General features: G+C 49.7%; 1 protein-coding gene and 1 pseudogene across 1 annotated transcript in view; one reads left to right on the top strand and one right to left on the bottom strand.

Annotated features, from left to right (window-relative positions):
* Positions 1-11,082, bottom strand: part of CAPN2 (calpain 2) — a 62,568-nt gene extending 51,486 nt beyond the window's left edge. Inside the window, exons 1-2 of the mRNA XM_004271002.3 lie at positions 10,831-11,082; positions 6,199-6,268 (exon numbers count right to left, since the gene is read on the bottom strand). Coding sequence (XP_004271050.1) covers positions 6,199-6,268; positions 10,831-11,067 — 307 coding nt within the window. The 5' untranslated portion in view covers positions 11,068-11,082. The remainder of the gene's footprint in view (positions 1-6,198; positions 6,269-10,830) is intronic.
* On the top strand, positions 1,478-2,377 carry LOC101270530 (poly(A) polymerase alpha-like; annotated as a pseudogene).
* Positions 11,083-25,187: the final 14,105 nt, after the last annotated feature.

The raw sequence follows: 25,187 nt of genomic DNA on the forward strand, positions 1-25,187 counted from the left end.
GCCCCACAATTGCTGCCCAGGACCCCACTAGGCCTCACAGAACACACGGCCCTTATTTCTGAAATCCCCTGGATGGGGGCCTCTCTGTGGCTCATCCTGTGGGGGACGATCTGAGCAAGGGTCTCAGGCCCTGGGGTGGAGATGTTACTGCTCAACAAACACGATCTGCAGCCTGGTGCCGGCGGGGTGTGGTGGAGAGTGGGGACTGCCAGTGGAAGTCACAGAACGTCAGAAGTAGTGAGACCTTACGGAACTAGGATCCAATCCCCTCAACTCAGAAATGGAGCAGAGTCCACACGGGGATGCGGCCTGGCTCCTGGCTCAGGCAGCACCTGAACAAGCGCAAAGTCACACTCTGACCCACAGGCCCACGGGGAGCCAAGGAACCGTGTTAACTCTTTGCAAGTTTCCTCTGGCTTCGGAGGAACATGTACATGACAATGGGAGGGGGGATTCTTTGGGGAGGATTCCCACTGCCTCTCCTCCCTGGGGAGAGGAGGTCAGGGACAGCCAAGGAGAGATGTGCCCAACTTTAGGCCTCGGATGAGGCAGGAACCCCGCTGTGTGACTGCCAAGGCTGGGGCAGCCAGGGCTGGACGGGGCCGCCGGGAGATTCATCCCTGGCGCGTTTATGGGCCTGTCTCAGGTGCAGCAGGAAAGGAAGCTGGGAGCCCAGGCAGCAGCCACAGGGGAGAAAAGCTGTGAAAAAGCATTTGTAACCAGAAGAGCTGCCGGGGAGAGGACAGGAGGACTCACGGACCGCACACATCTGCCCCAGGAGCTGGGGGAAGCCACTGGGGTCGGGGACGGTGAGGGCAGTGCTGGGGCTGGCGGTGAAGCCATTGTTTTAAGAAACAGGAAAAAATATATTTATTTTCCCCACCAAACCAGCCAACACTTATTTTCTAGTTCTTCTTTTTTTTTTTTTTAACTACAAGCACTCTTTTTTTAAAAAGGCACCTACAAATTCCAATAGAGGGGCATCCTACAAAATCCCGGACCAGTACTCCTGAAAAGTGACAAGGTCAACCAAAACAGGCTGAGAAACTGTCACAGCCAAGAAGAGCCTTAGGAGACATGACAACTAAATGTAATGTGGGGTCCTGGATGGGATCCTGGGACAGAAAAAGGACCTTAAGTAAAAACTAAAGAAAGCTAAAGTATGGACTTTAGTTAACGATAATGTATCAATACTGGTTCATTAACTGTAGCAAATGTCCCACACTTAATAATGTAAGAAGTTACCAGTAGGGGAAACTGGGCTGGTGTGTTTGGAATTCTCTGTACTATCATCTCAATTTTTCTGTAAACCTAAAACTGTTCTAACAAAGTCTATTAAAATGTTTAAAAGGCACCTATTAAAATGGCTTTTAAAAATTATAATTTAAGGGGGTTGGATCCAGGGCTGAGGCAGGCACCCCTCACCCCCGTCTCAGTGGGTCATGCCCAGGGCGGCAGCGGGGGAGGCAGATGACTGGGCAGTGTCCGCGCAGCAGACCATGTGGTTTCCAGTTACAACGCAGGGATCACAGCAAACACAGCTGCCGCAGAAGCACTATAGCATTACCTCTCCCATCAGCTTAGCAGCCCCCAAGGAGACTGACTGCCTGCTTACACAGAAACTAATTGAGACTCTGAAGCCCTTTGGCGTTTTTGAAGAGGAAGGGGAACTGCAGCGCAGGATTTTTTAATTTGGGGAAAATTAAATAACCTGATAAATGAGTGGATACGAGAAATCAGTGAAAGCAAGAATCTTCCACAATCTGTAATTGAAAATGGTGGTGGAAAAAGTTTTACATTTGGATCTTAGAGATTACGAGTACATACAAAAGGTGCCGATATTAATGCGTTGTGTGTTGTGTGTGTTGTGTGTGTTGCACGAAGACACGTTGATCGAAGTGATTTTTTCACCTCATTCTATGATAAGTTGAAATTACAGGAAGAAGTAAAAGATTGAAGAGCTGTTGAAGAAGCATTTGTACCAGTTATCAGACTGTGTTCTGATGGGATAGAGATTGATATTTTGTTTGCACGATTAGCACTGCAGACTATTCCAGGAGACTTGGGCTTAAGAGATGACAGCCTGCTTAAAAATTTAAATATAAGATGCGTAAGAAGTCTTAATGGTTGCAGGGTAACCGATGAAATTGTACATCTAGTACCAAACACTGACAACTTCAGGTTAACCCTGAGAGCTATCAAACTGTGGGCCAAACACCGCAACGTCTATTCCAATATATTAGGTTTCCTCGGTGGTGTTTCCTGGGCTATGCTAGTAGCAAGAACGTGCCAGCTTTATCCCAATGCAACCGCATCAACTCTTGTACATAAATTTTTCTTGGTATTTTCTAAATGGTATGTGTTTAGATTATATTAAAATAAAATGGATTGTAGACACTGAGAAAAATATATAATTTAAAAAGTTATTTACAGTATTTAAAAATGGGAAAATAGGGAGAGGTTGAATTTGTTCAGGACTCTACAATTTGCCAATGTGTTTGCCTATATTAATCGCATTTTTCATCACAGCCCTGGGAAAGGAGTATTATCATTATTCCCATTTTATAGAAGAGGAAACTGAAGCTCAGAGAGCTTGGGTAACCTGCCCAAAGTCACCCAGGCTAGTAAGCAGGGGAGGAAGCAGGAACTGGAAACCTCCTTCCTGCACGCTTTTCCCACTGGCCCTGCCCTTCCCCACTCTCTGCTGAGCCGGGCTGTGGGGAGGGGCACCCCGTAGCCAAGCATCTCCTAGTGTTTGGGGGCCCACGTGACTTTTAGGGGTAGAGGCAGGGTGATCCACCTCTGAGGGGCCAGGTTACAAAGACACGGGGCTGTGTGGTTTCAACAGCTCTGACAGCGCTGGCAGCCTCGAGCCTTCCCCCAGGAAGCCGAGGGCCTATGGGGGAACCTGGCCAGGGCAGCTACCTTCCTCTGAGAGCTTTGAAGGCTCTGGGGCCCATGGGGGGCTCTGAGGGGGCAGTGGTTAAAGCCCAGCAGTGGCCCAGTGAAAACCAAAGGTAGGAGGAGCTCATCTCTGGGACCTCCTGGGCTCCTGGGGCCACTCCATGGCCATCACCTGTAAGAAGAGGCTGAAAGCAGCAACTCCAGAGCCATATTTAGCTGTAGGGCCAGCCTGGCCGAGGTTCAGCCTGGGTCTCCAGCCCTTCCTCCAGATGGGCAGATTTTTCCTCACTGACTCAGTGCTGAGCCCAACCAGGGTCTGCAAAGCAGATGGCTCACATCAGAGCAGTTCTGCAACCATGGTTGGAATTACTTTGGTGGGGCTTCCAGCTTACCCTCTGGGAAAGTGGGTGGGAGCTGGTGGATTAACCATTGCTGGGCAGCCCTGTGAAGGGAGGCAGGAGGCTGAGAAATGTACAAGTCCCAGGATGGGCCCCGCCCAGGTTCACTGGTGAATTGAGTGAGTCTCAGGGTAGAAAGTACAGGTAGGAAAATAAATTTTGCTTTGAGAATTTTACCTCCAAAATCCCTCAACATAGCCTCATGGCCACTTGTGATGGGAGTGAGAAGAGTGTGGAAAGCTTTACAATCAGATCAGGGTTCTTTCCTTTGGCAATTTTTAGCTTTGTGGGCTTGCATGGGCTCCCCACCCCCTGCCTCCAGATAAGATAAGTTTTCTTATCTGCAGAGTGGAGATGGAAATATTTACTTGGATGATTACCTGAGACAATGCAATGAAAATGCCCCATGAGTTGCATACTGTTATACAGTGATAGGGGCTGTTATCGTTCCTGCTCTGAGATAAGAGATCTGCCCTCGGTGCTTTGATTCTCCAGCACAAGATTTACACTCAGTGTCAGGCACGAGGAACGACTCTAGAATAGCTGACTGCCCCGTCGTAGGGGATCTCGGAGGTCACCCCGTTGACTCTCCCCCTCCCTCCCATTTTCAGAAGAGACTGAGGTTCCAAGTGATGACGTGTCCAACGTCTGCCAACTAAGAGCTGAGCCTTGACTCGTATCTCTGGTTGTGTGGCCAGGTGTCACTGCCGCAGTCCCCGTTCCTGATGCTTCTGAACCTCCTGGGACCTGGTGACAGTCACCACCCCATGCCCGCCCTGTGTCCGGATGCCAGAATCAGAGAGAGTTCAGTCCACCACACTTCACAGATCGTAATCAAACCCAGATCCTCCAAAATAAAAGGCCAAGAGGACAAAACGGCCAATGTGGTGTAAAAAATCCTTAGAAATCACAGGCCTGATTACGGAGAAATGTTTTAAAGGACTTACACTTAATCTTGTTTCTATTTGATTTGGTGCATATCATGGGGATTTCTACCCCAGGGAGTGTAAGCTTTGCGAGAGAGTCTCCTCTCCAAATGGCCTGACAGTATTTAACCAGGACTTAAATCTTGCAATTTGGCCCTTAAGATGTCATTAAACTTTAAAGTAGATGTTTAGTCTAGGTGTGGAATTTAGCCCGGGTATGACAGTTGTCCTTTTTTTTCCAGATTTCCTAAAGCCCCCATGGTTGGTCAAAGTCTCCATCAACTTCTAGCCCTGTTAACTTCCATTTTCTCTAACCAATGGATTTTCCGGGAGCACCCACCTAGGTGCCCTAGGCCCCCTGGGCATCTCTCTTTTGTGGGGGAGAGAAGGTGGGAAATGGGAGGTATGTTTTCTGTGGGTAAGAATGTGCTCTGGCATCTCAGGAATTTGCACACAGAGGCTGAGCTCAGAGAGCGGTGTTTGCACGCCCAGCCCTGGGTCATGCTCTCGGAGACCCATTTCACAAGGGGCTCCCAGTTGCCTGTCCTAACGATTCACACAAATGCCCTGACATCCCTCAGAGACTGAAAACTTTCCATGCCCCTTCTGGGGAGCCTAGCTCAGGGGTTAAACACACAGACGCTCTGCATTTGCATTCCAGGCCCTCACTTCAGCTGTTGGATGACCTCAAACAAGTCACTCCCAGCCTAGCTCAGGGGTTAAACACACAGACGCTCTGCATTTGCATTCCAGGCCCTCACTTCAGCTGTTGGATGACCTCAAACAAGTCACTCCCAGGACAGAACCTCTGCTGGGTGGGCCAGGAAAGAAGGTACAATTCAAGATGATTAATTTTGTTACTGATAGACGGGTCTGGAAAGCAAGTTGGAGCTGATGGCTCGAAACAAGTTTTTGGTTATTCGCAGCAAATAATCTCCTCCAGCGATCATAGGCCCGTATCTATTATGAGTAAAAAAAATGAGCGTGGATTCTATGAGAATCTTAAATAGTGGTCCCAGGCCCCATTGTTAAGACTTCTTTGCAGAACCCTCGAGTCCTGTACAGCAATAAACAACAAGGTCCTACTGTATAGCACAGGGATCTATATTCAATACCTTATGATAAACCATGATGGAAAAGAATATGAAAAAGAATATATGTATAACTGAATCACTTTGCTGTACAGCCGAAATTAACACAACACTGTAAATCAACTTTACTTCAATAAAATAAATTAAAGAAAAAAAAAAGAAAACTTGGGGGCTTTCATGCCAAAGCTGGAGCAGGTTCCAATCTCAGCAGGCACTATGTCCAGAAAATCAGAGCTCAGCTACAGAGAGCAAAGTTTCAGACCCTCACAATTCAGCTACTCCAGTTGAACTTACTTAAATGAACATTTCAATTGCCTCTGTGACAATAAACACCCACATTCACTGTTGTGATACCATGGTGAGCTCATCCTGCAAACACTGAGAACGCCCTGGTACGTTAACTTCCTCCCAGCAGTGAGTGTGAGGGTTTCCTCTTCCTCCACACACTGAGTCACCATCCCACCCCTGAACCCCAGAGAACTGATGTCTCAGTGCTGCAACCGGGCCTGAGCTAGGCCTCCCACCTGGCCCTCAGCCCAGAGCCTGACTGTTCCGTGGGCCACTAGCAACACGGGCCCCGGGACATACAGACACCAAGGGTGGCTGAGATGCGGAAGCTCCTCCGTCTTCTAGTGGGAGTGTCTTTATAACTTCAACAACTAGCCCAGGGCAGGGGACCCAGGAGGCCTCACCGCACATCTGTGCATTTGTCTGCCGCAGCACGGGGTCCTCAGGGGACAAGACATTCCAGGAAGCTTCTAGAACTGGAAATTGCCAAACTCTCTGACAAGGGAGCGGAGCCATCGATCATCCCTCACGCCTTCTACCCACAGTCTTTCAGACAAGCCCCCGTAGCCTGTTTGAGATGCCATCACTTACCCAGGGCTCCTTGGCAGATGTCTGTGCGAGTGGCCCCTCCAGTAATGAATTGTGGATCATCGCAGATCTCCTGGAAACGAGACCCACAGAGTGCTGTCAACCCACCTGCCACGTGCTTCTGTAGTCAGGACACCTCGCTTCCCAGAAGGTGCATCGGACCCCCTCCACCCCTTCCCCTCCCCTCTAGGGAGAGCTATGCAGTTACAGTTAGACTGCCACGGGACCCCAACGCTCCACACTGCCTACAGCCCACTTCATCATGCTACCTTCCTAGGGCCAGGGCAGTGCCAAGTCCAGCCTCCTCTGGGGACCTCGAGACGGTCCACGCTCTGGAGCTGCCCTGCCCGCTATGCCGGTCCCTCTCCTCTGTTCCTGCATGGAATTCCTCCCTCTCCCACACTCTTCTCTCCTTTTCCACATCTTACCATATCTCAAGACCCACTGCCACCAACTCCACGAAGCTCTCCTTCACAGTCCAGCCCTCACCCATCCTTCTGATCCTGAATCCCAGAGTATGTGTACTCTGCAATTTAGCAGCTAGTTGTGTGCTATGTGGTGGTGCTGGGTACCAGTCTGTCTTCCTAACACTCACACGCTTCTTGAGGGCAGGGGAAGGTATCTAGCCTTCTGGATTCGTCCACAGGCCATGATACTTGGGGGTCCACGTACCGTGAGCCTGCTGTGTGTCAATACTGTGTGTGGTACTTTATCTCAGGCAGCCCTTCCGGGAGCACAGATGGACACCGACACCATTTCACAGGTGGGGAGACAGGCTAAGAGATAAAGCCACATATCCCAAGATACACTGCTCGTAAGCTGTAGATGGCACTGGGATTTGAACTCACCAGTGTAAACCATATATTCTTTCCCTCCTGCCCTGCCCCTAATGGATTACTAAAAAGCCTCCAAGGGCTGTCCCACAAGTCTCCTGCTGGAACCTAACCCTGAACAGTGCTGGCCCTTCTGCAGCCCCCTCTGAGTATGCTTCCTGATTCTGAAAAGCCCCACCCCAAAACCACAGAGGAAGTCAGGGCATGAATCTGGGCTTCCCTCGGCCGGGACCCCTTGGTTGGTAAGAGCTCCACCCCAGAGCGCCCAGCCCCCTGTACCCATCCCCCCACCCCCCTCCCTGTCAGGCAGCAGCTTTTCTTGGGTGAGGCCTGGATCTAGACCCTGGCCATCCCAGCTTAGGCTGTAGGCTCTTTTGGAATCCGCAGCAGAACACACTCCTTTCACGCCTCTGCACTGTCCCTTCCCTGTTAAGGTTGGGCTGTTTGGGGGAATGACAGGGACAGTGAGAATGCTTTTCTGCGGAGGCAAATGAAGCCAGCTTGGCCCAAGGCCTGCCAGCCAAACACTTATCCTGCTGATGGAAGAGACCGGGTTTGGTGCTGGGAGCCCAAAAATCATACTGACAATCTTCAGTGTGCCAGGCACTTACCCTAGAAGGATTTTTCCACTATATTTGAGAAACTTCCTCACACCTCTGGCACCCTCTCCAAAGAAGGAAAAGTTTAGAGTGGCCCTTAGAGATGCTTCAGGAAATTGAAACTTGTCCACAACACGAAGGGCATGGAATTAAATACGGAACTTAACAGTCCCAGGAAAGGGGTTGAGGGCTTGGGCCTTGGAGTCAGACAACCTGGGTTTGAATTCTGGCTCTGTCACTTCTTATATGGGTTCTATGACCCTGGCAAGTTACTTCACCTCTTTAAGCCTCAGTTTCCTCATCTGTATAATGGGGATGGCGCTGACAAGTGTACCTACCACATCAGGTTGTTCTGAGGGTTAAATGAGATGACTATGTCCACATGCCTTGGTAAGAGCTCTATAAAAGTCACCTACTATTAATTATTACTGGAGGAGTTGATCATAATCACTGAACTTGAGGCAGGAGATGCAGGTGTGAGGCTAAGTTCAGCCAGCTGAGTATAAACAAATCATAAACCACTCAGAGGCCTTAGATGTTTCAGGGTAAGGTGGGGACTCACACACCTGCCCTCGCTCCCACCCGACTGGTGGTGCCGGCTTTTTCCTCGCTGTGCCTCTGCGTCAGCCACAGGGACTGCAGCCCTGTGCTCCTCAGCCTCCTTCCCAGCCCCCAGCCCTCTGTGGCCAGAGGAGCAGCCCCCGCTCCAGGGCTGGCCTGCTCCCCTGCCTCCCTCCTGCAACCCTACTCTCACTTCCTGGTGGCTCCGTTTCACCGTCTCCCCGCTGCTTTTCTCTCTGGGACCCGACATATAACACATTCCAATTGCTCTCATCTGAAAACCAGCCTCTCAAGCCCCAGGTCCCACTCTCCCTGACACTTTTCCTCCTCTCCTTTCACAGGCCCCCTTCTGGAATTAGCTGGGCACGCTCTTCATTTCCGGTTCCTTACTTTGGGGTCTACAGCCATCCGGCTTCTACCCCATTGCAATTCTATGCCACTGCAATTGCTCTGTTACAGTTACCAATGACTTGCTTCCATCTAGATCCAGTGGACACGTGTCTGTTCGCCTTGCCTGACCCGAACCACAGTGGTGTTGGAGAAGGCAGAGAGGGCGGCTGTGAGCTGTGGCTCTCGGACACCCATAGGCTGGACACAGTCCTGGCTCCACCCCAGACACCTGTATGAGCGAATAGCTAACCTCCCCCGGCCTCAATTTCTTCAACTGCTGAATGGACAATAACAGCTACCCTCCCCCTTGGGTGTGCAGTGCACACCCTGTCCCGCCCTAATCTGGGGCCCTAAAATGGTCTCGGATCTCTATTTCCCCATCTGGAAGTCCTACAGGCATTTCCAACTGTTGGGTGACCTGTCTGTGGTCCCCTCACTAGCTCCTAAAGCCTTCAGGGGCAGAAACCATATGCACTGTGCCTGGCATTCAGTAGGTGTTCAAGATACGCTTATTGAGTGAATGAAAGAATAAGCAAAGAAGTATGTAAATTCACTTTGTAAACTGTAAAGTGCTATACAAATGTAAGGCGAATACATTCTCGTTTATCACTTTCACAGCTGTAATTCTGTTTGAGGCTAATTAGTCTTGCATTCACTCATTCCACAAATAGTCAGTCTTTGTTCACAGATGTATCCCAATCATTTAAGACACTGCCTGACATATAACAGGCACTCGATAAGTATTGTTAAATGAATGAATGAACGAATGAATGCATACTCTGAATGCACTGGGGATAGACTGGTGCACAATACACACATGGTCCCTGCAGTTCACTAGGAAGGACAAACAAATATATGTAATTACATTTATAAGTTGTGAAAATGCTATGAAGGAAATTAGCAGGTTTCAGTGATAAAGAATAATAAGATGAGAAGGGGGCTGCTAAGAATGGTCAGGAAAGATCTCTTTGGGGAGGTGACATCTAACTAAGTCCCAAAGAGTAAGTGAGCCAGACCCCAGAAAACCAGGAAAGAGCATCCCTGGCAGGTGAGGCAGGAAAGAGATGGGTGCCCTTGAGAAACTAAAAGGTGCTGGGCCTGGTGCGCCAGTGGGGAGAGGAAACTATGTAGGCATCGCCTCTTCTTTTAGACGAAGAAACGGAGGCAGGGAGGTTAAACGGCTCACGCAGGTTAGCAAGAAATGAACTCAAGTGCTCCAGGCCAAGGACACTTCCTACTGAACTTGCTGCCTACGGGCTGGGTTTGGAGTAACAGAAGGTGACTAGCGGGTGGGGGTGAGGGGCTCAGAGAAGTGGGAGCAGGGCGGGAATGTTTATTTCCCTAACAGGAGTCTGGAGCCTGTATTTCCCAGGAAGCCTCCTTGAGGTTTGGTGGGGGAAGATCGGTGAGGTGTCCCATAGGACATGGGGCCAGGAGGGGTTCCAGGGGAAATAGGATGGACAAACTAATCAGGAAGGAAACTGTTCCAAGGCCTGCCAGGGCAAGGAGGACAGAGACCCAGCGGGGCGGGATAAGGGAACACCGAGGGGCCCTTGAGATGCAGGGGTGAGGATTCTGGGAGGGTGAGTAAGGTGCAGGAACTGGCTCCTGGCTGCATCTCCCCTGTCCTTTTGATAATCCCCAGGGTAAATGTTACAGGGAGGTCGGCCCCCATTTGGAAAAATAAACAGGAAACTCCGACTGGATAAATCTAACCGTGGCTGCATGAGGCAATCCTTAGTCACAAAGGACCAGGCCAGGCGTGGAGTTCCTCCCTTCCTGAAGCAGCCTAACCGAGTTAGAGACCGACTTTTCCCGGTTGGATAGTGTCTCACTCACCCCACCCCCACCCCACCCCCGGCACCCTGCCTCCCTTCTCCGCAGACTCTCTCCCCACCGGAGTCCAACAAGTTTTCTCCAGGTTCCCCCTATATCAACCCAGTTTTTGTGAGTTTTTTTTGGCGGGACTGCTAGTGGGATTTACGGGCAGCGTGCATTTCGGCCCGTCCTGCGGGCGCCGTGGGTGGCAGAGGGGACACGGGCGACCGCGGAGCTTCCCCCGACCCCGCGCCTGCAGAGTCCCCGGCTGGGCAGCGCGGGGACGGGGCTCCCGGCTGCGGGGCTCGGCTCTGCGCGCTCCCCGGGCTCCCCGCGCGCTGGGCCTGGTTCTCGGCTGCCGCGAGGCCCGGTCGCTGCGCCTCCGGTCTCCGCGCCCCGCCCGCCCCGCATTCCGCCGCGGGCCCGCTGCCTACCGTGGGCCGCTTCCACTCGATGCCCCGGGTCTTGCTGGAGTAGGGTCCCAACTCCTTGAAGCCCAGGGAAGACGGGAGGGCCGGGAAGGACGGGTCCTGGAAGAGCGCCCCGGCCTCCAGGCACTCGTCCCGCAGCGCCGCGTAGTCCTGGTTGAGGTACTTGATGGCCCTCTCGTGCGAGCCCAGCCCCTCGGCCGCCTCCCGGTCCCTCGCCAGCTTGACCGCGATGCCCGCCATGGTCGGCCCGGTGTCCGCGCTGCGCGAGCGAGAGTCTCAGCGGCTGCTCTGCGCGTCGCTCCGCAGGGGCGCGGCCAGGGTTCGGCGCGCGGCAGCGGGACTGGGAGCGGCCGCCGCGGGTGATGATTCACCCGGCAGGGCAGCGCACTCCGCGCGTCGGGGCGTGGCCTGGCCGCTCCCCGCCAGCTCGGCGCGCGGCCCTAGACCCTGCCGGCCGGCGGCCTGCACAGCGCCGGCGGGAGGACGGCGGCGGCGGCCCACGGGTCCGGTGCTGCTACCTGCGGCCGGCGCCTGGGATGGACGAGCCGGCTCGCGCCGTGCACCTGGGCGTCCTGGTGGAAAAGTGGGGATTCAAACCCAACCCTGGGCGAAACGCGAGGCTGGGGCTGTCCTGACTCTCCAGGACACACCCTGTGAGTCAGAAGATCGGGGAGAGAGCTCCAGGGGACTAAATTAGCTCTGTGAGAAGGTTGTCCCTCCGCTATAGTCCCAATTGGCAGATGGGAGAACTGAGCATCAGAGAGGTTCAATGACATCATCCAATGTTGCACAACTAATTAGAGGCAGAACAGGAATTCTAAGTCACCAGAGGCATGTTACAATCATGACCAGTAGCTACACACTGCTACTGGTTAGCTATATGATCACAGATAGGGTGGCCAGATTTGGCAAATAAAAATACATCCACCTGTAATAGGAAAGAACAAATCTGACTCCATATTAGATCTGTTTTGTTGCCTGTGTTTAGTCATGCTGGCTCCGAACCTTTTGTAAAAGAATGTTATCTACAGCCTGAAATATACAGGATAGCCTATTCTCAGGGCCCTGACCTTTAAGAGTACATTCATATAGAGATAAAAAGTTGCAAAACAGAGAATAACTTTTGTTTCATTGGAGGTTTACAGGAACATCTTCACCTGACCAACATGAACAGCTACAAGAAGGAAGGATTCCAACACCAAGAAGTTTGCAACAACCAACCATGCCCCTCCCTCATCTTGCCTTTAAAAATGCTTTGCTGAACTTCTTGGAGAAGTTGGGGGCGTTTTAAGCGTGAGACGGCCTTCTTGCATAGCCCTGCAACAAATCTTTCTCTGCTCCAAACTCTGTTTCGGTTTGTTTGGGCTCGCTGTGTGTCAGGCACATGAACTTGCGTTTGGTAACACACCCAGTTAAATTTGATTTTCAGGTAAACACTAATGATTTTTAGTATAAGTATATCCCAAATATTGCACGGGGGCATACTTAAACTAAAAAATTATTTCCTACGTAGGGGAGCAAAATTTGCCACCCCAAAATATCTCTCTGGCATGTGGATTATTTTGAGCTGAAAACAGTCAAGGCCCAAAAGACTCAGGAAGAAGCTTTGACCTTCCTGGTAACTGCCTAAAGAATTTAGATAAAGGGCCTCTTTTCAGAAGAGAGCCATCACCAGAGATGTGTGCAAAGAATGTGGGCTCACTGTGGTGGGGAAGACTGGCCTAGAGACCAGATTCCTCCCTGTGTCCCATTGTCTCCACCTGGCCCAGCAAACATCTGTTTACCAAATATTTGCTTTTCCCTCTCCAAGTCAATTGTCTTCTACCCCTTTGAAGTCCCAAACCCCTACCACCGACATCCTCATTTGTCTTTAGCTGAAGATGGTGTTTAAGGAGAGGGCTTCAGCCAGTTTGGCGAGTTACTCAGTTTTTCTGGCTCTCTCCCATGTATACGTGGTATTAAACTTTTATTTAATTTTCTTTTGTTAACCTGCCTCATGTCAATTTAATTTTTAGACCAGCCGGAAGAACATAGAAGGGTGGAAGAAAATTTCTTCTTCTCTAATTGCTATTTATCTGAAACTCACTTTTAACTGGGAGGACGGAGTCCATATTGGTAAAGCCTTTAGAGCACTGCCTGTGTTAGGGGCCACTGTGACCATTCTGCTCGTTGAAGAGGTAGCGTGAGATTCTTGGCTCATACACAGGAATGGGTGTGTGCCAAGGAGTGCGGTCGTCCCTTCCTCTCCATCTCTGTGCTAATATGGAAGAATTCATGTTTCAGTGGAAAGCTATGCACTGTTTAGAACAGTATTTCTTTTTTTAATTTTTTTAAAAATTTATTTATTTATTTTTGGCTGCGTTGTGTCCTCGTTGCTGCGCGTGGCATTTCTCTAGTTGTGGCGAGCGGGGGCTACTCCTCATTGCGGTGTATGGGCTTCTCTCGTTGTGGAGCACAGGCTCTAGGTGTGCGGGTTTCAGTAGTTGTGGTGCGTGGGCTTAGTAGTTGTGGTGCGTGGGCTTAGTAGTTGTGGCTCGCAGGCTCTAGAGTGCAGGCTCAGTAGTTGTGGCACACGGGCTTAGTTGGTCCGTGGCATGTGGGATCTTCCCGGACCAGGGCTCAAACCCACGTCCCCTGCATTGGCGGGCGGATTCTTAACCACTGTGCCACCAGGGAAGCCCTAGAGCAGTATTTCTTAACTGAGGGTGAATTTGCCCCCTCCTCCCGGCCTTGGGTGACACTTGGCAATGTCTGGAGATAATTTTTGTTATGATGGGGTGCTACTGGCCTCTATTGGGTAGAAGCCAGGGATGCTGCTAAACATCTTGGACGTCTAGGACAGCTCCCCACAAAACAAAGAATTACGTGGTCCATGTCGACTGAAAAAAAGAAAGAAAAAAACACAACGTGAGAGCTGTGAGTTAAGTTTTTTGGGGGCAAAATGAGAATTATAGCCTGGGAGACAGCCTCTCAGCTCTGAGGAACTGCTCCGAAGAGGTGGGAGGAGGACGGTACACATGTGATTTTGGTGACGGGGGATACATACAGTCAAGCTCACATCTTGGCAGAAGGCTGCAGCTAGTCACAAGGAGACGTCTCCATGAATGGTTTTAGTGCTTTCCTAGATGTGAGAAGGTGCAAGAAATTGGGCTCATAAAATCTTCTCCTGAAAATATCTAACTCTCTAAAGGCCTGTTCTGCCAGTTTTTCTCAGAGCACAGAGCGCCTCATTCCTGATCTCCACCCTGAACTCCTTTCAGCGGGTATTGAAGGTCAGCAACTTTGAGAACCAGATGGGAAGTGACAACTGTTAGTCAGCATCCAAAGATGTCAGTAATGCCGAGGCTGAGAAAGTCTGGTTTAGAGCACCTCCTCCCAAGTTATCTGCTTCCAGCCTTTCACTGTTTTTGAGTCATTTTACAACCCAAAGTTGTAGATAACAGTAGAAGTGCAAAATAATTTTTCTCTACATGCAAATTAATTCTGTTCAGTGTGGGGCAGGGGATCTCCCTCCCCACCGTGGAGAAGCCAGTTGAGTCCATTTGCACATTCATTTCAATATTCTTTATTCTTTACTTCATATAAATCTGTGCCTCTTTGACTTTTCCTTTGAATCAGTCATAACGTATGCTTAGTTGCCTCATTTAATTAATAAGTTAAATAAAATCTTTAAAACTTGTTCATTTTATATCCGTATGTGAGTCATGATTTTACCTTTTTTTTTTTTAATTATCTTTTAGTCTGAGGAAGACCAGATAAAGTGGCATTTTAGTCAATCTTGAAGGACAGTTTGAGATTTGAATATTCAGGATTTTTTAGTGAAACAATGATCTGTCAGGAAAAACTGAAGTCTTTGGAATTACAAAGTATTCCTGGTGTTCTATGGAATTAGGTGAAGCCTAATCACCCTGCCAGGGGTCAGATCTGCAGCGGTCTGTGCCTTTCACAGTCTTCAGGGTATTTTACTACTCTGTGCATTGTAGAAATCGATAGTAATGCAAATAATTATTGTCCATGTATATGCAAATGAACTTCTTTGGGTAGAAGCGCAGTGAAACGGATTCCCTCCCTCGGTTTTGCATCTATTAACAAATTCCATTCAGCATTCCTAATTGTTCTTTTGCATTCTCCTTTAAACTATTTTTTTAATGTCCACTGGTTCCCTCATTTATTCATGAGTTAAATCAAATCTTTGACATGTAGTTATTTTATATTTGTATGAGAGTCATTATTTACTCTTTTTGTGTGTGTGTGTGGTACGCGGGACTCTCACTGTTGTGGCCTCTCCCGTAGCAGAGCACAGGCTCCGGATGCGCAGGCTCAGCGGCCATGGCTCACGGGCCCGGCCGCTCCGCGGCATGTGGGATCTTCCCGGACCGGGGCGCAAACCCGTGTCCCCTGCATCAGTAGGCAGACTCTCAACTACTGCGCCACCAGGGAAGCCCCCATTATTTACTCTTTTAACAGACACTTTGTGGACAGGCTCTGTTATGTCATGTGCACATTATCGCCTCTTAATAAATGATGGAGAAATAAATAAAATGGGTGAGAAATATTCAAGTGAAATAGAGGCATTTTTCTTGGATAAGAGATGGATATTGGGCACTCGATGCGCTAACTTCAAGTGTTTACAGGATTGTCCTGGAGAAGAGGAAGTGTATTCATTCTGTGTTGCTCCAGAGGGAGAAGTGGAACTAGTGATCGACTTAAAAGGGCACAGATTTTAATTCAACATAAAAACGAATTAAATAGTGGCTTGTGACGCAGAGATTCCAGCAGCACTGGCTGTGTTCAGGGGGTCAGGGGTTCCCCAACTCGGCTGAGTATCAGAATCACTTGGGGTCACAAAGTGTTCGGTCTTTAATGATTGCGGGCCAGCCAGATGGGGGTCCTTCTGCTGGAGGGGCCTGCAGAGATAGGGCCTGGTGACCTGTGGGGTTCTTTCATAGCCAAAGATTCCATGGCCTCAAGGTTTGCAGGCAGATGGTATGAGCCAGCCCTGCAGGTACTTTTCCATCATTGTAAGGTCGGATCTTAACAAACGGCACCACGAAACAGAGGAAAGCTTCAAGTGAGCTTTATCAGGGAGCGCTCCCGGGCGAGGTTCACTGCTCCGAGAGAAAGGGGGCCAGAGAAGTCGCACCTGGGAGAGGGTTGGGCAAGATTTTATAGGGGAAGAAGGGAAAGGGGTGTGGTGAATATGGGAGGGCGCAGGGTATTCCTTATTTGGTGGTCTTTTCGGGTATCCTGGGGGAGCGTTGGTCCCGCCCCTCGAAAGGCGGGAAGGCTGGGCCGGGTGCAAAGTCCCCAGGTCAGTTTCTGGAATTGGGTGGTCCGGAATGTCTCCAGGGCAGTTTCTGGAACTGGGTGGTCTGGAGAATTCGGTCTGATGCAACCTGTGAATCTGATTGTGTTCCCCTGCCTCGGGCCAGTTGGCCTTACAATCGTCATCAGGGTGCCAGCCTCCTCCTAGCTTTAAAGTCAGCACTGCTCTTGTTCATGAGGGCCACACACCCATTCTATAAGTGGGGGGGAGTGGTTTGCATATGAAGGAACTACTCTGTCCCTCAGAATCTTTGGGGGATTGCCTATTACTCCCCACTTTCTAAATTTCCCAGATTTCATAGGATTTTCGAATTGCATTGGCTGCCACGAGTATTTATTCACATTTAAGAACGGAGCCCTTTGGACCAAGAGCTTCAGGAGTGGAATTCCCAGGCACCCCATTTCCATGGAAACAGCCTCCATTTGTGTTTGGTTTTGTATTCACCAATTTTATTCCTCCTCCCTCAATCTATCTTGTCCTTGACCAGGTGTTCACGTGTCCATTTCTTACACTCTGCTTGACCAAACTTTAGTCAGGTTTCTCTCTTGCCTCCAAGTCTGAGCAAACACAGAAAAAGCAGACCAGGTCCCGCTTATCAGCTTCTCCCGGGAAATCTCCTGACCCCCAGCATGACCTTTTCCCATCAGACCCCATTCGTTTCCCCTTGTTTGTCCAGCTTCCCCTCCAAAGAGTCTGCTTATTTCTGTCGCCCCTCCTTTACCCTATCAAAAAACAAATTGTTGTTTTGTGTTTTCTTTTTTTGATTTTGAGATCCTTGCAGCTTTCTGAGACCTGAGAGTTCCCCCTGTTGCAACAGTCTTTCTTTCTGATAGAAGTCTTCCCCATCTAAGTCTGGATGTGTTTTTACCTGACATCCTCCATCTCCAGTTGGCACTGCCCGATGGACGGGTACCACTGCCACCACCAGGCTCTGCTTTCTGTACCCTTGGATGAAATGGGGGACACAGGCACTCATTCCTAAGTCACAGGTTTCTGGTGCAAGTGTTTTACGAAACCATCCCAGTTGAGAGCAGAGGAAAGAGACAACCCTTCCTGGAAGCTGTTAATTTCCTTCACTGCTGGGCCACTGAGCCCCCGGGGGCTCTTGGGAGAAAGCTTGTCCACCCGTCCAGCAGCAGAGTGGGCAGATTTCTCCTCCAGCTGGTCTGCTGGAGGACAGCCCATCCTGGGAAAGCACCTCCTCCCAGGCAGGTGGCTGAGGTTCCCCTTCCCAGGCCTTTTGGCGACAAAGGCAAACCAACCGTAACAGAAGCTTCCTGCAGCCCTTCATAGAGGAACCCCCTGTCACCCGGGAGTACCATCCTCTGGCCCGGGCCACACCCTCTTCTCTGCAGTCCTGGCCGATGATTCGTCAGCCTTCAGGGCCTCTGCACACAGGACTCTGCTCACAAAGGAACTTGGTGGTCCTGAGCTACTCATATTTACTTGTAGTTACCCATGATGATGACTACACCCGCCACTGGACAAGGTCCAGTTTCTAAAACCTGAATAAACCCTGCTCTGTACTTTTCAAAGCCTCTCACATGATTCTATCTCTCTGGATCCAGCAAAATCTCCTTCTGATGGCATAATCCCTTCCACAGGAACTCACCAGTGCAGACAGACAGACATACATCCCATTAGCCTCACTGATGCAGTGAGTCACCCAGCCCTGAGAGCAGGGGTGAGTCAGAGCAGCTGGGATTACCCACAGCTGCCTGGGGGCGGGCCACAGGCCTGTGTGCCACTAGGGGTGTGTGTGTATGTGTGTGTGTGTGTGTGTGTGTGTGTGTGTGTGTGTGTGTGTGTGTGAGTGAGAGAGAGAGAGAGAGAGAGAGAGAGAGAGGGAGGGAGAGAAGAAGAGAGGGAGAGAGAGAGAAAGTGTGTGTGTCTCAGAGGGCCAGAGCAAAGGAATCTCTTTTTGTAGAATTTTTCTTTTTGTTTCTTTTTCTTTTTTCTTGGTCAATATTGTGTTTTTATTGGAGTATAGTTGATTTACAATGTTGTGTTAATTTCTGCTGTACAGCAAAGTGATTCAGTTATACCTATATATACATTCTTTTTTAAAATATTCTTTTCCATTATGGTTTATCATAGGATACTGAATATACTTCTCTGTGCTATATAGTAGAACCTTCTTTTTGTAGAATTTTTCTTTAGATTATTTTCTCCAAGTGAAAAGAAGAGAAAATAAAGCATCTAGGTCATACCAAATCCATAGCCCGGATGCTTAACCTCAGCGAAAATAAAAAGTTCTGCAAGAGGGCTTCCCTGGTGGCGCAGTGGTTGAGAGTCTGCCTGCCGATGCAGGGGACGTGGGTTCGTGCCCCAGTCTGGGAAGATCCCACATGCCGCGGAGCGGCTGGGCCCGTGAGCCATGGCCGCTGAGCCTGCGTGTCCGGAGCCTGTGGTCCGCAACAGTGAGAGGCCCGCGTACCGCAAAAAAAATAAATAATAAATAAATTTAAAAAAAAAAAAAAAATATATATATATAATGTTCACAAGGAGTCAATATGTAGTTTAAGAGACAATCAGTATGCATCTTATATAAATGGTACATCTGTGGTTTTTAATCTGTGCTAGACTTCGAAACAGTGATCTCCTGTTATTGTATGCAACCTTGAACTCCACCTCTGCAGGGGTTCTTCTATGGTTAAAGAGGTTATAATTATAAGTAAATTCAGAGCAACTGAGTGCTTATCTAGAAAGATTACCTTTGGCTGGAGGTGAGCTGCACTGAAACTTTACAACAAAATGTCTCTGGACAAGGTGAGAGAAGAGAAACAAAAGGACACTAGTTCATCTGTAATTTACTGTTGGTAAGCCTAGCAGTAAAGAGACGTTGGTCAATTGCTCTGACCCTGATGAATTTCTAAACTGAGATCCTCGTTGTTTATGTTTGCAGATGTTAAATGGAAAAGTTATATACGCATAAACCTTTCTTCCTGGATTTGGAAGATGTGTATAATTATATTAAAATGGTTCTAGCACAAAAAAAAAGAAAAGCAAACAAAACAAAACAAAAAAACCAAAACTTTACTTAGCAGATCATAAATTCCATGAGATGTTAATGGATGTTCTATGGTATTGTGGCTGTGAGTGTGTGGATGTTAGCTTTCAGTGATCAAATACATTTGGGAAACACTTCAAATTATGTTCCCCTCTTGAGAACCATAATGTATATTCTTACATTAAAGGCTCAGGCAAGTCCTGTAGCAAAGAATTCTGTTTTACCTAGTTTGTGGATTTGGGTCCTCCAGGAGGCAAAATGCCAACACAAAGTTAGACGTGCAAGAGATTGATTGGGGGTGATACCTGTGAAAGAGAAAGTGGGGAGGGAGAAGAGGAGGTAGGGGAGCCTTTGGACCACAGTGCAAGCCTGACACCTGTGGAAAGAGAGAGAGAAGGAAAAACAGTGGGGTTGGGGGGCCAGCAGTTCTGCCTGAGAAATCCCCAGCCAACCCACTGGGGACTCCTGAGCAAATCAGGCCTCTTAGAAGTCAGCAGTGGGCAGAAATGGCCAGCCCAGTGCCTCTGCTGTATCGTCAGTGGCTAGAGCAGCCTGGGGAGAGCTTGTCTTCGTCTAGAATGCTCTACACATATTTTTTCATTTCATGGATGGGTCTCGTCATTTTTTCCACATTTACAGATGAGGAAACCGAGGCACCATGAGTTTCAGTGACTTCCCTGGGGTCATCCAGCTAGTGAGTATAGTGGAGTCGGAATTTGAACGCAAAGCTGCATTTGGGAAGCCCTGCCCTAGACACGAGGCAGTGTGGTTTGCGGAGCGAATGGGGAGAAAAATGAACATTCTGACCCTTATTTATCAGCACGCCGCAAACTGCAATGGCCACAGTCACTGATGGCTTCCAGACCTTCAGTCAAGGATCTAGTTCCTCCTCAAGGGCTAGAGATAATATTTTGAGCCACACCCTTTGAGCTGTTTTGCAGATACCAAGGCTTCCCTGTTTTTACCTGAGGTATTGTGCGCTGCCTCTGGCACTGCAGTCCTTCCCCTTCCTTCTCGAAACCTTTCCTCCCTCTGCTTCCGAGGATGACTCCCTCTCCCAGCTTTTCTCCCAGCTCTCTGCCTGTTCTTCCTCAACCTCCTTCACCAGCTCCTCTTTCTCTGCCTGTGCCTTTTGTGTACATTGTTCTGGCTTTTCCTGCCCCAGAACCTGCCTGGTCCATCATCCCCTCTGCTTCCAACTTCCAATCACAGGGGCCACTTGTAAATGCAGCCAGCGCTGGGGGTAGAATAACCAGGATATTTCCACTGCCTGAGGTTTCTTCCTCCTCTGAGAGGTTGTTTGTTTTCTTTTACACACACACACACACACACACACACACACACACACACGACTTTTCTACAGACTTAGAGATACTTACTTTTTTTTTTTTTTTTTTTTTTGCGGTACGCGGGCCTCTCACTGTTGTGGCCTCTCCCGTTGCGGAGCACAGGCTCCAGACGCGCAGGCTCGGCGGCCAAGGCTCACGGGCCCAGCCGCTCCGCGGCACGTGGAATCTTCCCGGACCGGGGCACGAACCTGTGTCCCCTGCATCAGCAGGCGGACTCTCAACCACTGCGCCACCAGGGAAGCCCAAGATACTTACTTTTTAGAACATTAATTTGGGCTTCCAGGCACAATGAAGCATAATGGTGCCCAAGGCATTCTCCATACAATTTATAACTTAAATTTCCACATGATTTAAAGCTTGGAAAGACATTCCTTTTTTTTTTTCATTTTTTTCGACCAGGGATCGAACCAGCGCCCCTTCAGTGGAAGCGTGGAGTCTTAACCACTGGACCGCCAGGGAGGTCCCCCGAAAGACATTCCTTAGCATAAGTCTCTTCTGAGGATGAGGTGGTCAGCTAGAGCCCATGCCAGACTGTCACTGCCTGGGTGTTGGGTGCCCAGGTTCTTCCTTGGCCCAGAGAGAGGCTCTGCCCAGCACCTCCAAAGAGAGACCCTGCCTGAGGCCAAACGAGGGAATTACAAAAGGAGCCTCAGAGCCCTGTCTGGGTCTGAGTCACCCCTTAGTGATGTGGCCACACAGCATCTGGCTCAGAGCATGGAGATTCTTCAGCTCCTAATGGCAAGGATGAGAATCACAAAGGCGACAGGCTTAGAGGTGGAGAAAAGGGCAGGACCATTTCTTCCCATCTAATCGCTGCAGATGTGAAGCCGAGGCCAGAGAAGGGCTGTGACAGCTGGAGGGCCAGCAGTCATAGGGGAGGGCTGGAGCCAGCACTGGGGCCTCTGCCTCGTGGGAGGGGGTGGGTTTCCCATCTTGCTGCCCGCTTCCCAGGCTGTGTCCAGCCTCTGGTTGGAACACGTAGTGGAGCCCAGTTACCCTGCCTCTGACCCGGTTATGCCTGGGAGGCCTAGGCTTCCTGACTCATACTCAGAAGGGAGTGTCTTGGAGGAATTTCTTTCCACCCAAGCAGTCTAGGTGTTAGGGGAAACACTGACTGAAACCGCCTGCGGGGGCCAGGCAAAGACAGCAACAATTTGCATGAGTTATTTTACAACACGAGGTTCTGGTTAGGAACACGGAACTAACAAGGCACCGCCAACCAGAAAAATACGGGAAAGGTCAAAAGGAGAGAGGAGACACCTGTCCACGTGTCTTACCAGCCTCCCAGAATCCTCCTCGTTGGAATCCATCTTGGCTGAGCCGTTGTGCGCACCACCAGAAAGGACCCTGAGTCAGAGAGATTGGCCAGAGACAACCCGAAACTAATCCCATCACCATGAAACCCAAGGCTCTGAGCCACGTGGCAGAGCACTTCTCTTGCGGTCCCTCACCCTGCTGCTCTCTTCCCCGGGCGCCTCTTCCCAATAAAGTCTCTCGCTTTGTCAGCACGAGTGTCTCCTCGGACAATTCATTTCCAAGCGTTAGACAAGAGCCCACTGTCGGGCCCTGGAAGGGGTCCCCCTTCCTGCAACATAGGCACTGATCAAAAATACAAGTCACGTGAAGACGTAAGTGCTCTCTAATGTATATTCTGTGATGTGGCTTTGAATGCAAATAAAAAAACACAATAATGAATAATCAGAGCTATTACCTTAGCACTTTTTGTGTCACTTCTTTTACAGTGCTTATAACCAGGTGCGACAAATGCTAATGGGTCTGATTCCCTGCTAGCCTGTAAGTTCCTGAACTGGAGAACTGTCTTTCTTATTCACCCTGTGATCCTGGCACAGTGCCTGGCGGGTCCCTGGTGAAGGTCTGTTGACTGAAGGAACATAGACACAAAGCTTACTCTAGGCAAAGCTTGCTGGTATCTCCCATGGCTGTGTCACTTATATAGGGTGGGGGAAATGCCGCTTAGGGCCCTGTGTCCTGCTAAAGGGGTCCCTGAATTGAGAGTTTTTAGGAGCCCAGGCTTAACAGCCATGAGGGTTGTGTCTTGTGTCTGTGTTTATCGTGGGGTGGGGTGAAACATTGCTCTCTACAAGAGAGCCAGAAGATCTCTGCCCCAGGGTGGGGTGGCTGTGATGTCTACTCTAGGAGAAACATGAGAAGGTTCTTGGTCAAGGTCTGTTTCCTGCTGACTCCCTCTTCCCCTCACTCTCCTTGGCTGGACTGGTCTATCCTTCAGATGTGGGTGCTGATGCTGGCCTATGGGGTTGGGGAGCCCTGAGAGTCTTCAGGGAGTCTGCCTGGGACCAGACTGGCCATTACACAGCCCAGTCTCTCCACTCCATTTCCACCCACTGGGGTGTGCAAATACCCTGGGGCATGCAAATACCCTGGGGCATTCAGGGCTGATTACAAAGTACTGCAAACCAGGAGCCCGCCTCTACAGGGCCTTGTAAGGGCCTTGAGGGAGTCATCAAAGGGTTAAGGAGGTGAGGGTGAGTAAGGCTGGGAGGTGGGGGGGGAGGGATTTGGGTGGAGGGGGCCCCTGAGCCCCATCACAGGAAATGCCAGGAGCACTGAAGGCTCCTTCCAGAAGCAGGACTCTGGCCAGGATTGCAGAGCCCCACCCCTCAGTCCCCAGGGCCTGCTCAGCCCTCAGAGGCAGGCTCTGAGGGAAGAGTACTCGGCTTTTCTGAAGACAGCAATTCCCCAAGGTTTCTCCTCGTTCACAGGGGAGCAGCCTTCTCACTTATTAGCACAATAGGCTAACACACTTTTGTGGGAGAGGAAATAACCCTCTCCGCCCTTTCGTGGAGCTGGGATGATTTCTCTGAGTCTCAGAGAGCTGTAAATATTGCCAAGATTTCCCAAACAATGAATACAAGCCCCTAGTAAAGTCTTTACACCACAATAATGCTGTCCACTGTCAACAAGGGTGGGAGGTATCACCCCCAGTCTGATGATGGGGGCGAAATGGCGCCTCTGAAGGCCTCTTTGGTGTTGTGCTGGCGCCACCACGTGGCAAAACATAGTACTGTTCCTTCAAAGCCGTAAAACTCCCAACCTAGCTGTGGAAAAGGAAATCTCTACCTCAAAGGCCTTTGATACTTTTCGGCCATAATGAGTAAAACTGACAAAGTGTATTGCTATGGCTCTCAGGAAGTCATGAGTCCAGATTCCAAAACCTTCTGGAATTTATACTGAGTTGTTTGTTCGTTTACCTATTCTCTATCATCTGTCTATCTATCTACCTATCATCTATCTTTCTATCATCTATCACGTATTATCAATCCGTCATTTATCTATTGATCCATCTATCCATCTCTCTATCATTATATGTGGCCAGGTATAATGTGCCAGGTATAACGATGAGCACTGAGGCTTCAACCGTGGACAAGACAGTACTGTCCTCACGAAGATAAAGACAAATAAACAGGAAATCACAGTTCACCGTGGCAAATACTATGGCGGGAAGTGCATTATAGGAGATCCTCAACCAGACTTGGTGAGTCTGGTAGTAAACAAGCGATGCGTGACAGCTGAATGCAATTTATGTAAGAGTGAGTGAGTGGGTGGGAGAAGCAAGTGGAGTGAGGAAGGGTAGGAACGGGAGAGGTTTCCAAATTGATGGGGGGATATTGGGTTGGAGGAAGTGAGGGAAGTTTGAGGGGCTGGCATGTAGGGTGCAAGAGGGGAGAGGCAGTAGGAGATGAGGCCAGAGGGGAGAGCAGGGGCAGAACACAAAGGGCTTTGTGAGTTATCTGGGGGAGTTCAGACTCAGGTTAAAGTGCTCACCCACGGCGTTTAACCTCAGTGTGACGCGTGGCCTAGAGGGGGAGAGGAGAGCTAGGAGGCTGTTGCAATGATCCAAGGAGAGCTGGGGTCAACGGATTGGCGGGGGGTGACTGTAGTGATAGAAGTGGACGGGTTTGAGGGACAATTAGGAGGCAGAAAAGACAGGACTCAGTGACTGACGGAAGGTGCTCAGTGCAGAATGATGCTCAGGGTTCCGTCTTGAGAACAGGATATTTTCTGAGGTGGAGAAGACTGGAGCAACAGTGTGGCAGAGTGAACAGGAAGACAGCGAGCTCTGTTTGGGACATGTTGAGTTTGAGATGCCGCTGGGTGCAGGTACCCAAAGGACCGGTGGAAATGTAGATACAACTTAGAAGAGCAGGGCCTGAGCGGGAGATGAGGGTGGGAGATTCTTCAGCATGAGGTGGTCATGGAAGCTGTGAGCATAGATGAACCTGAGGTGGGAAATTGTGAAGGGTGGCGAGACCAGAACGCTGAATGTCACATGCGTGAAAGAAATAGGCAGAGAAAGAAAAGCTGGGAAGAGATGGAAAGGCAGAAGGAGAAACCAGGAGAGCCATGCCAGTGGAAGCGGAGGGAAGAGATGTTTTCAAGGAGACAAAGTCAACAGCAGATCAGAGATCAACAAGGAAGATGACTGGTGAGTGGGCGCTGGACTTGGTCACTGCTGTTTCATTGAAGTGGTGGAATGGGAGGCCAGAAGGTTCAGGTCCTCCCTATTCTCTCAGCAAATCACATTCCCTGTGTCTTTAGCAGCCATTTCCAAACCTCATCACCTTGCAAGCACCATACTCCTTCATTTCTTTTATATGCATATAAAATGCATATAAAAGAATATATGCATATACCA

Source organism: Orcinus orca, chromosome 1 (assembly GCF_937001465.1).
Source record: "Orcinus orca chromosome 1, mOrcOrc1.1, whole genome shotgun sequence".
NCBI classification, from domain to species: Eukaryota; Metazoa; Chordata; class Mammalia; order Artiodactyla; family Delphinidae; genus Orcinus; species Orcinus orca.